Source organism: Euprymna scolopes, chromosome 10, assembly GCF_053919585.1.
Source record: "Euprymna scolopes isolate OS-2025 chromosome 10, ASM5391958v1, whole genome shotgun sequence".
In the NCBI taxonomy this organism is placed as follows: domain Eukaryota; kingdom Metazoa; phylum Mollusca; class Cephalopoda; order Sepiida; family Sepiolidae; genus Euprymna; species Euprymna scolopes.
The window spans coordinates 106,621,555-106,634,161 of record NC_136491.1 but is presented as its reverse complement, the minus strand read 5'-3'; the positions used below and the strand labels follow the sequence as shown (position 1 = coordinate 106,634,161).

Sequence of the window (12,607 nt, the reverse complement as noted above, 5' to 3'; positions counted from 1 at the left end):
TATCCAACAACCAAAAGGTTGCAGCACGGCAACCAAAAATGCAAAACTGCATGCTTGGTGATTCGCCTCCAACTCCACCCTAGAACAAACAACTCCCTCCCAAAGTTCCCTATGCAGACGGAAGCCAAAATTGATGATCTGAAAATCACCCCTTCTCATGTCCGCGATATCATAAAGAACTTAGACACCTCCAAGGCGTGTGGACCTGATCTCATCCCTGCTATACTAATTAAAAAATACTCAATTGAGCTAGCCCCTGTATTTTCCAAACTCTACAACAAAATGCCTTGCTGAATCCTGCTTCCCTAATAGCTGGAAGATGGCCTCTGTGATACCAGTGTACAAGAATTCTAGTGAAAGGACCGACCCTCTCAATTATTGTCCTATGAGTCTCCTCCCCCTCTTTGCTAAAATCTTTGCGACGCTAATCAATCAAGCACTAGTCCACCACCTTGCAAAACTAATCTTCTTTCTGACAAACAGTATGAATTTAGGCAATGTTGTTCAACTGCAGATGTTTTAACGGTCATCTCTGAATGCATACATCATGTACTAGATAAGTATACATCATGTACTAGATAAGTATACATCTACTAGATAAGGCAGGTAAATGTAAAAACGTTTTCTACTCTAATAGCTTCTTCCTTAGAATGACTAGACTTGGGAATTCCTTTCCTGCTGCCTGCTTCCCAAACTGTACTGATATGCCGAAGTTCAAATGCAATGTAAATCAGCATCTTAATCTTTCTTAAGCATCGTCTCAATTAGTAGCCCCTTACGTCCAAGTGGCAACATGCCTGGTTGTGAGTGAAGGTGAGTGAAAGAAAAAAAAAAAAATTTTTGAACGTAACATTAAAAAAACTAGTAGGAGCCCATCGAAATTCCAGTGTTTTCTTTGAGAGGTGTTCCAAAAGTAATGCCTCCTATTTTTATTCCACCTGAATGGATCAGAAGGAATTGTAAATTGCATTGTTATGATGACTGAACTTATGCATTCATGACCTGAAAGTTTCATCTCTTTGTTGCAGATATTGATGGTGTATGACTCTAAGAAAGCAGCCCCTGTCACGAACGTGCGTCAGAAGCAAAGATGCGTCATTAAGTTCCTGGCAAAAGTGCATTGAGAATGGTGGTGACTATGTAGAAAATAAATTTTGGAGCACAAAACGTTGCTCATTTTAATTGTGCCTCTTACATCTTTGTAGCTCTTCAACTTTTTTTGAATTAAATAAAAAAAAAAAATAGGAGGCTTTACTTTTGGAATGACCTTCGTACATCAGTCTGTAGCCTATAGAATTGTATAACTTACAACAACTGAATTTTACCAAGTACTTTATCGACTATGCCATGGGTCCTTTTGAATAATTCAAATAATACAAACAACTTTGGACCAGCGCAATGCAATTGATCATGCTCAGTACAGTGGACACACAAGTGCATATTCGTACCACCCCAAGGAACGTGTATAAACTAAAACAAATTATCAATCCTCATCTTAAAAATGCCAAAACATTAAAAAAAAAAAAAACGCAATTTTTTTTTTTAAATCATCATTATATCATATAGATTCAAAGATTTTTTTGTTGTCATTGGTTTCCCCCAATATTTTTCTAGTCTGAATTCTTTCTAGAAAGACATCGGGAGGGACATATGAGAAAGTTGCCAACATTCTAAATTGTAAGTGATTGTTGTGGAAGGAACTGGATTCGAACCTGGAACACCCAGATTGTCAGATCATGTTGTTAACCATTTGATCACCGTCACATACCTTTAAGTAAATAAATGTTCATAAGGATGGAACAATATGATAGAACAAAAACAAATATTTTCATCTTGCTTATTTTGTGTTTCAGGAGTAGCAGCCATCCATGAAGCCTGCAGCAACTACACAACAGCACAGTTCCAAGAAACTCGCGAAGCTTTTCAGTCGCTTGTCATGAAGAAAATCGAGGCACGTTTTAACAGCGTGCATGCCGATGTCTCTGGAATACAAGTTAGTATTAAAACAAAAAGAAAAAACTCAACTTTTGACTGCTTGTTCAGTTTTACTCTTTATTTTTGTTTTCATTTTTGAAGAGTTCCACTTGGAATAGGGGGAGACAATTCAAAAAGATTACAAAACGTCATACACTTTCTGATAATGCAACTTAACAGATTATCGAACATTTGGGAACATGAGCCACCACCGATAACATCAAACGGAAAGGTAACAGTGTTCTATTACAAAGACATAAAGATGTGCAGAAACATAAAAGACAAGGCTGTTAAATCAGACATTGTAATATAGAACAAACCCGAAAGAACTGTGCTCATTATTGATGTTATCGTCCCAAATGACTATACAGGGTGTCCCCCCCCCAAAAAAAAAAACGGGCCCCAAATCTAATTATGCCCCATTTCTTAGTGTTTTGTCCGAATGAAATGAAACTTTGGTCATAACTAATTTATTATATTTAAAACATCACATCAAAGCACTAGGGTCTTTGGCCTTTTTTTCTCCGTTCTACAGCATATGTTCTAGATGGCCTCCATTTAGCTTTTGTTTTTCTTGGGGGGGGGGGGTCACCCTGTAGAGCTGAACATGAAAAAAATAACAAAATATCAGGACCTAAAAAATGATTTAAAAACATGATCCCTGGAAGAAATATGTATTATACCGGTTGTGATAGGAGCAACTGGCCTATTAAAAAAAAACAAAAAACTTAGATATTTGGAAACAATCTCTGGAAGACCAAGCTGTAACAAAATACAGTTGGCAACCATAAACAAAAACCGTCCTCTCATGACGACGACCGGTTCTACGCATTCGTCAGATGACGTCATGGCCTGATTTAGTTTAAATAGTTGAAGAACTGACTGAATTTCATGTATGTTGTGTTAGCTCAGTTGGTTAGAGCGTTGGGTCATTATCTAAATGTTTTGGGTTCGAATCGTGGTGTGAGATGTCTTTTTTTTTAAATTTTTTTTTATTTTTTAAATTTAAATATTGAAGCAGTGTGCCATTTTTCACGTAACGTTCGTTTTTCTGTTTTGTTTTTTTTTACTTCGCTTATCCACCCCCGACCACATACCCCAAAAACACCCAGGTACTCACCGATTTTTAAAATTTTAATATCGAAACAGGCTTATTAAGCCATTTTTCACGTGTTCGTTTTTCTGTTTTCATTGTTCGTTTGCCTTGCGTTAGTTTTTTTGTGGTTTTTTTTTTTTTCAACGTTTTAATTAAAACGTTTTCTTTTTTACTTCGCTTATAACAAACAAACCTACGTCGTCATCGTCATAATGCTCAACGACTTCCGGGTGCGCACCTGTCAATTTGGTTCTTACTTAAATAAATTCAAACATCTTTCAGTAACTCATTCTGGCTGGCCGATTTTATTTTCAAACTTTGCCTCAGGACTTCCGGTTCGACCCCCCCCCCCCCCGGTTTCTTTTTTATTTAACACTACACACACCTACAAACACCCGGGCAACGCCGAGTACCCCCGTTAGTCTATTATATAAAAGCGAAAATGTCTGTTTAAATGTATGTATGTATGTATGCCTAAAACTTTCAACAAAAGCGACGGATTTTCACAAGATCAGTATCATTTTGATGCTTGACTCTTCGGACGATAAATATCGAAAAATTGGCTAAAAACATTAATTACTTCACCCTTAACTGGGAAGTTTTCTCAGGGAGGGGTCATGTTTTTTTTGTTTTGTTTTTTTTTTTCCCCCCGATATTTTCAAAAGTTATCCCCTCTTTTCGATTGACTAGCCTTAATTTAAATCTTTGCCACTTCTGGTTTGGCGATGGGCGCAACAGCAAAGACATCACGCCGTCGTTCCCCCCTGCCCCCCATCATGGTACACTTCAGTTCTATATACCTTCTTTGGAGGTGGAAAAAAATATAATCATAATAGGAATTTGCAGGACCCATGAATATTGCCTCCCACTATATGTTGTTTTAGCATATCATGAAGACAATCTGGTCACAACAATTTTGTTTTTTCTTTTTTGTTGTTGATATATCTTTTATTTGTTTGCAGGTAAATAACATCAAGCGTCCGAGTAAATATGAAGCGGCCATCAGAAGTAAAGAAAGAGCTAGGGAAGATATTCTTGTAAGTTTCCTTTTTTTTGCTTTACTAATGAGTAATTTAAGTTCTATGTGGTTAAAAGTGTAGCAAAACCCGAAATTAAATGAGGACAACAGATAAATTTAAATATAATCTTTACGGTTATAGTCAGCTAATATACTTCCTAACTTTCAGTGGAGCGCTACCAGAAGTGGTGACAAGGCAAATCAGTTCCTCCATCTTTTTGTTCTTCAGTATTTCTATTTTGAAGCGATTTATTGAAATAAAATAAGAGAAAAAGACATTATTGTAAAGTATACAATAAAAATTAACAAAAATATAGAAATAAAAATAAGTGTTGTTTTATTTGAAATTTTAAAAATAAGTTTTTTATTTGAATTTATATAATAAATATATGTTTATGAAAGTATAAAATTGAAATCAAAATAAGAAATGAAATTATTGAAATCAAAATACCAAAGTTTCAAACATAAAACAAAAAACATATCCAATACATAAAAGCGAAGGAACTGATTTGCCTTGTCACAGCTTCTGGTAATGCTCTGTAGAAAATCAGGAAGTATGTTAGCTGACTATAACCATCTTTACTTAACACACACACACACACACACAAAAACAAAAAAAACAAACCAAAAATATTTTTACTTCAGCAGAGAGTGACCCCAGTAAAGCAGGGAAGTTGATGAAGGAGGTTAGAGTATGCCGAGTAATTTGAATGATTCCAGCAGCTGACTATAACCATCTTTACTTAACACACATACACAAAAAAGAAACATTTAGCATAAACGAAAACAAACCAAAAATTATTTTTTCATTTAACAGATGAAAAAGCAGTAAGAGGTAGTTGATGAAAGAGGAGAAGGAGGAGTATGCTGAGTAATTTGAACTATTCAAGCAAAAAAAATTTTTAAAGAAGTTACATTTTGTTAACAGGTTTTAAAGAGGATTCTTACGGCTGGATTTATAACCCTAGAATCACGCCAGAGTTGAGGTTGAACTCATCACATCGGCAAACCAGCAATTGCTGAGTTAGTGCGAAAACTTCCTTTTATAGAGAGCGTCACTGAGAATTAATATGTTCTAGATCTCTCTCAATCTTTTTTTAAGGTTCTGGAAAGTTCTGAGACCTTCTGGATTTTTCTATTTTTTTTCTATATTATTGTAGATTTGTGTGAAAGAAAATATTTTTAAAATAACAAATAAGACCTCTTTCTAAAATTTAGGGATGTTAAATTGAGCCACTCGAAGATAAGGGTTAATGAGATGGGAATGAATGCCGAAAGATGACAAACACTTTGGGAGATGGGACACATCCAACACTTGCCAAACAATTTTTTAATTCACCATTTTTTAATTTATCATTCGCCAGAAGACGGCTCATAGAAGTTGAAAACTTCGTGATTATGGCAAATTTCTTTTTATACTTGAACAGAACATTCAAACATTGCCCCACTAAATTTAAAAAATTGATCGCAAAACAGGAATTATCCCTGCTGTTCAATAAAACCTGTATAAGAGAAAAATGCTGCCCAAATATACTAATATATATTATTATTATTGTTATATATATATATATATATATATATATATATATGTGGAAATATTCTTTATTCACTTATATTTCTTTTTTATATATACCAATCCTTATTTAAGACGCTCAATGTAATTACAGAGCATATAATGAATGAATATAATGAATTAATGACAAAAGTCTATATTCCAAATTTCATGATGTTGACCATCTTGCAATTTATTAATTTAATTCAGTTGACATTTACAATTCTTGACAGTATCTGTTTTGTAGCACAAAATCAATCACATAATTATATCAATCAGTGAATCTATTTTATCCTTAACTCATCAGAAGAAATAGCAACAATCAATCCACCAAAAGGAAATAAAATGTTTTTGGACATGATATATATTAAAATAGTTGTTAAAACTGTGCCTAAATCAAAACGTAGATACCATGAACAAAACTTCTCCCTTAGAACTGCACGCCTGTGGAACTCTGTTCCGCTTGCCTGTTTCCCTCTCGACTTCAACCTGGATGTCTTCAAGTCCAACACAAATAAATTCCTGATGAACCGCCCCCCCTCTAAATAATGACACCTTACAAATTCTCCAATACTATTGCTACACTATCCCTTTGATTACTGCACACACAATAACCCTTATCCCTGAGTAGCCATTGGGCCTTGATAAGTGGTGAACTCCATGTTAAAAAAAAAAAAAGAAAAGGACAAGATATTATAGTAAAAGAAATAAATTTATAACTTAAAATATTGCAGCGTTAAAAAGTGATTATTAGGGCTGTGACAACAGCATATTCTTTTCATTCTTTTGACTCTCAAGTATATGTCCAACACAGACACACTTAATCAACCAAGAACCACATTAGTCTACATAAAAAACATATAAAATATTAAGAGATATATACTCAAGAGTCAAAACAATAAAAAGAATATGCTGTTGTCACATCACTATTGATTATATAATGTTATAAATTGAATTAAAAAAAAATTCTTAATGCTGGAATATTTTAAGTTATAAATTTATAATATTTTTTACTAGAATATCTTGTCCTTTTCTTTTTCAGTTTTAACAACTAGTCCTTTACTTTTCCATGTTTAAGCTTTACCATATTACTTTTCATGCTGTGATTTTTCTATTGTAATCCATGATTTTTCCTGGCTCCCAGTAAAATCATGTGTTCTTTGTTTAATTTCAGTCTTATTTTTCTGCCCTCATAAACATAACATACACATATGTAATAACAATGTATGGCACTCGCCTGCTTTCAATAAAATCTCCCCAATTATCTCCCTTTCATTCTCTGTTTCACTTGTTACTTCTCTTTTCGCAAAGCAGTGAATTAATAGCAACACTAGTCATTGAAGCAATGTGGTTGCTATGGAAACTAGTCATAAAAAATGTTGCTCACCTCCTTACGTTTTTTTTTTTTTTTTTTTTTTTTATGATTTTGAACACCAGTAAATTCATCATAACTTTTGTTTTACTGAATGAGATATGAAAATTTTCTTTTCACAATATATATAAAAACAGTAATAATTGTTTTAAATTTGGTCAAAAAAAAATGAGTGAGCGGTAAAGCTTTAAAGCAGTTCTAAATGACTAAAACTGCCACTTAACATTTTTTATGACTAGTTTCCATAGCAACCACATTGCTTCAATGACTAGTGTTGCTATTAATTCACTGCTTTGCGAAAAGAGAAGTAACAGTAGTGTTTGAATAATACTTGAATGCCTATTTTATACTCAGTGTGTATATATATATAGTATATATAATATATATATATATATATATTATGCCTACTAGACACTGTCTTTGAGTGTCCAAGATCTTTCTGTACAGGAGTTTGTTAGAGCAACCTAACATAAAAATACTTTTTCCTACAAGTAAACTCTGGCTAAATATTCAAAATAACAGTATTCGCGGTCAAAATAAAATCTCCTCAGCAAACTTTTATTTCTAAAATTAAAAACAATTTCATTTTTATAATTTCATAAGCATATATCTTATAAAATTTTAAATAAAATACAAATTATTCAATAGTCTGAATAATCCAAATTAAATGAACAAGCTCTGACTCTAACACATTGATTCTGGCTCGATTGACTTCGACTTTGCGATCAGGTTTATTATGCAATTGTTTTTATTTATTTTTTTTATTTTTAGGTTGCCAAGCAGGAACAACCCAAAAAACTGACCGCAGCTAAAACTAAAGAAATTGAGGCCAAGACTCAGTATAACATCATTATTGAAAAAGCTCGTTCTGAATCCAGGATCAAAGTAAAGCAGTAAGTTTAAGTTTCTTGTTTTTAAAACTGTGACAATAACAATGTTTTAGGATTTTGTGGAGAAATTAAATTATTAAATAAAACATTTTCTTTATGACTTCTGCTTTCTTTTCAAGTCTTGCTAGTGTACAGGGTGTAATGATAAATTTGTGTTTGTAGCTGTGTGTTGAGCAAAAAAAAAAAGAAAGAAAGTTGTAGTATGCAGGCAGGCTTGAACCCCTGATGCAAAGGTGGAGAAAGTGGAGTGTGTGTAAGGGTGTTGGTTGAGCAAAATAAAAAAGGAAAATTGCGAGCACAAAAGAAAAAAGCTGTAGTAGGCAGGCAGACTCCAACCTGTACTGCGAAGGAAAAAAAAAAGTGATTCGTTAGCTGTTATGCTCATCGCCAAACAGGAAGTGATGTAGGTTTAAATTAAGGCTAGTCAATCAGGAAGAGGGGATGACTTTCGAAAATATCGGTGAAAAAGCGGCCCCTCCCTGTAGAAAAGTGCCCAGTTAAGGGTGAAGGAATTAATGTTTTTGCCAATTGTTTTTATATTTGTCGTCTGAAGGGTTGAGCTTCAAAATGATACTGATCTCGTGAAAATCCGTCACCTCTGTCAAAAGTTTTTCCGGGATATACAAACATACAAACTACATTCAGGCATGCATTTAAACAGGCAGAGATTTATATTATAGATGAAAGATGAGAAATAAAAGTTATAACTTTATTATGTCATCAGACCAACAAGGAAAAGTAAAAGGGGAAAAGTGAAGAAAAACAGAAGCTATTCCTTTTATGTTATTAAGCCAATTTTTATATTTGCATTTTGTATAATTCCGGCCCTTCTCTTCTTCTGATGAGAAGCATTTAGCTTCAAAATGCTATCGCCTAAAGAGGTTTCTTTTTTCTAAATTTTCCCCTTTTACTTTTTTTGCAATAAAAGCATATTTTTTTAATCTTTACATTAAAATATTTATTTTTTAATTTTTTTTAAAAGTTTACATGAAAAATATTTAAAAAAAAAATGTAAAATATGTTTTTATTGCAAAGCATTTAAATTTAAAGAGTAATTTTTTATGTAAGCTTTTAAAATATATTTTACATACACACACACACACACACATATACACATATATATATATATATATATATATATTATTTTATTACCATTTTATCTGTTTAGTTACACATGTTTCTGTTACTGAATCATATTATTGATCCAGTAACTTCGTCAGACTTGGACAGAAGTGTCCAAGTCTGACGAAGTTACTGGATCGATAATATTGCTCTGCAATAGTATTGAGCACCTTCAAGTTTTCATTATTTACCAGTTCTGCTATAATGTAAATAGACACCGTTTTGTATTATCTTTTTTGTATATACATTGAAGGTATGGATGTATAGTCCAAGCATATTTTTCTTCTCGAAGTGTCTGCGTTTTTTTAGCTTAACTTTTTGTGAATTTGTGTGAAAGGCTTGTTGGGAATTATGGGTAGATTTATTCAAATAGTAGTTGCGAGTGAAGGTCAGTGGGTGTGCTGGCAGCGGTTGGGGGGGGGGGGGTTAGTATCATGGGGAACGGGAGAGTGTGCCAGTTCTATGGGCAATGGCCAGAACGGGTTAGGTGTGAGGGGGGGGGGGATTATCCAAGGCGTTTAAGTGTGTTGTAACCATTTCGGAATGCGACCTGATTTAGGGTAGGTTTTTGTGTTTCCATATAAATAGCTTTATATATATATATATATATATATATATATATATATATATACACACACACACTTGAATGCAAGACATTGAATTAGACAGTATCCTTGAGTGTCTAAGGTCTCTCTACATGGGTTTGTCAGGACAACCTGGCATGATGATACTTTTCTCTACAAGTAAACTCTGACCAAATATCCAAAATCACATAGTATGCAGGCTAAATAAGATCTCCTCTGTATGGCCAACCTGCAGTGGCTTATATGAGAAATGGTGCATCTTCTCCAAGTGATGTTGTATATGGTAACAGCACTAAGCTGGATACTCCACCAGACTAGATGTATTCTTGTCCTGGAATCCAGTAAAACCAAGAGACCACAAAAAAGATATACTAGAACATGTTTAACTGATCAATTGAAGAGAGGAAAAATGATATTAACTTCTTTACTAACTCAACGTTTGCAAGGTAAAGGAGAACTTAATGAAATATTTGAATATCTGTATATCTCATATAGAGATCAAGTGTTGATTTTTGAGATCTTCGACTGAAATAAAGTGAAACATATATATTTTTTTTTATTTATTTTTTTTTTTTTATTACATTTTCACCCCAAACAAGGCACATTGCCACTTTGGTGAAGGGGGCTACTATCAGGGGAAACATCTACTGGGGTACTATGTAGGAATTAGGGCAGCAAGATGTTGGTTCACGTTGCACTTGAACTTATGCATGTCAGTACAGTTGGGGAAGCAGTGACCCGGAATGGAATTCCAAAGTCTAGCAGTTCTGGGGAAGAAACTACTGGAGTAGAAGGATCTTTTACATCTAGGGATCTCTACAGTGTGGGGGTGGGATTTTGAAGCTTGTCGGGTCTGTCGAGGGTGTTCACGTCGTGGGGGCACAAGTGCTTGCAGTTCTTCAGAGCATTCACCATTATAATACTTGTAGAACAGGCAGAGGGATGCAACGTTTCGACGATGGGACAGAGGCTGAAGTTTTGATGCCAGTTTAGGGCCTATCAGATTTGCGACTCTCTTTTGAACCCTGTCAAGGAGCGAGAGACTAGTAGCCGATGCACCGGCCCAAATATGACAGCAATACTCCATACATGGGCGAATAGTGGCCTTATAGAGGTACAGGATACTTTCGGTTGTTAAAAGTTTTCTAGCACGGTAGAGAGAGCCCACCTTCCTTGCAGCGGCCCTGGCAATGCCCTCGATGTAACTGTTCCAACTCATGTTTCCAGTGAACGTTAGGCCAAGGAGCTTGAGAGACGTACTCTCATATAAAGAGTCGTTGGCCATTGCTATAGGTGGTAGAGAAGGTTTCTTGTAATTATTGAATGAAACCAGTTTTGTCTTGGTGACATTGAACGTTACCATCCATTTTTGTCCCCATTCCACTACTGATTGGAGGTCATCCTCTAGTGTTTCTGCCATTACTTTAGATATATGTTCGTTTGTTTTCCTGTCGTGCCTGCTATAGAGTGTGGTGTCATCAGCATATATCCCCATCTCAGAGGCAATCTTGTCGGGGAGGTCATTTATGAATATCAGGAACAGCAGAGGTCCCAGGATAGATCCTTGGGGCACTCCCGCATTTATATCATATTGTTTAGATGTACGACCGTCGAGGACAACCTGGATTTTTCTCTTATCTAAGAAGGATTTAATTACGTTAAGTATTCTACCAGTGATACCGTAAGATCTAATCTTCCTGAGGAGACCCTCATGCCATACCCTGTCAAAAGCCTTAGATATATCTAGAGCTACCGCTCTTCCCTCTCCCGCTTTGTCCAGTGAATGGTATATGCGTTCAGAGATTACAGTGAGGATGTCTGCCGTGGAACAGGCTTGTCTAAATCCATATTGACGGTCGGTCAGAAGTTTAGCATCTGTAAGGTGCTGGACTAGAGCATGGTTAATTAAGGTCTCAAATATTTTGGCAAAAAGTGGGAGGAGGCTAATAGGGCGATAATTTAATGGGTCAGTTCTTTCGCCAGAATTCTTGAATACTGGTACTACAGAAGCAGTTTTCCAACAGCTCGGAAAGCAAGATTCATTAAGGCATTTGTTGTAGAGTTTGGAGAGAACTGGAGCTACTTCGGCTGAGCACTTTTTTAATAGCACAGCTGGGATGAGGTCGGGTCCACATGCTTTGGAAGTGTCAAGGTTTTTTATGATAGCATGCACCTGAGCAGGGGTGATTTTCAGGTCGTCTAGCGTGGTGTCTGTCCGCATAGGAAATTAAGGTAGGGGGTGGTTTAGAGGGTCCAGTGTGGAGTTTGAGGCAAACCGACTGGCAAGCATGTTAGCCTTCTCGGTTGCTGAGCAAAGAACCTCGTGATTGTTGGTTCTAATATTTAAAAAAAATAAATATTAAGAATTTTTTAATCAATTTTTTTTTTTCACAATTCATTAAAAAGAAACAGTGTTTGTAGAATGGTTTTAACTTGTATATTTTCAGAGCACACGCTGAAGTTGAAGCAATTACATTCCAGTATCAGAAGGAAGCAGACTCTTACAAACAGATAATGGATTCACAAGGTTTAGGCTTCAACAGTACAGGTTTCCTCTCTTACTTGGCCATACGAGCCCTTTCTTCTGCCAAGAATCCACTCTACATCAACATGGACTTAGCCGAAAACCACCACTGAACAATTTTTTCTTTTTTTTTTTTTTTATTTTATTTTGTCTTTTTGTTTTTTTACATTTGATTAACAATACAAAAATGTAATCATAATTTAAAATCTGAGTTTTAATAATAAAATTAACCCAATAAAAACATGCAAAAAGCTTAAAAGAAGCTTTATTCAACTTATAGTATTTTTGTACGAGCATAAATAATAATTTAGACTGAGGATTTCTTATTAAAGGGAGGTAATCTTAGACTAGAGATGGCTTAGTACTTATTCAAGGGAGACAATATAAAAACAAACTTGTTTCTTTCATTAGCATTCTGCTGCAAGAATTTCAAATGAAAACGAATTTACCCTAGACACAAGTCTATATCTTTTTA

At 34.9% G+C, this 12,607-nt stretch overlaps 1 protein-coding gene across 3 annotated transcripts in view; it reads left to right on the top strand.

The window, feature by feature from the left end:
- Positions 1–12,394, top strand: part of LOC145286193 (uncharacterized) — a 60,833-nt gene extending 48,439 nt beyond the window's left edge. For all 3 annotated transcript variants that reach the window (XM_080134989.1, XM_080134990.1, XM_080134991.1), the window contains exons 5-8: positions 1,854–1,993; positions 4,033–4,107; positions 7,784–7,905; positions 12,056–12,394. In XM_080134989.1, the coding sequence (XP_079991115.1) occupies positions 1,854–1,993; positions 4,033–4,107; positions 7,784–7,905; positions 12,056–12,245 (527 nt within the window). In that variant the 3' untranslated portion in view covers positions 12,246–12,394. The remainder of the gene's footprint in view (positions 1–1,853; positions 1,994–4,032; positions 4,108–7,783; positions 7,906–12,055) is intronic.
- The last annotated feature ends 213 nt before the right edge of the window (positions 12,395–12,607 follow it).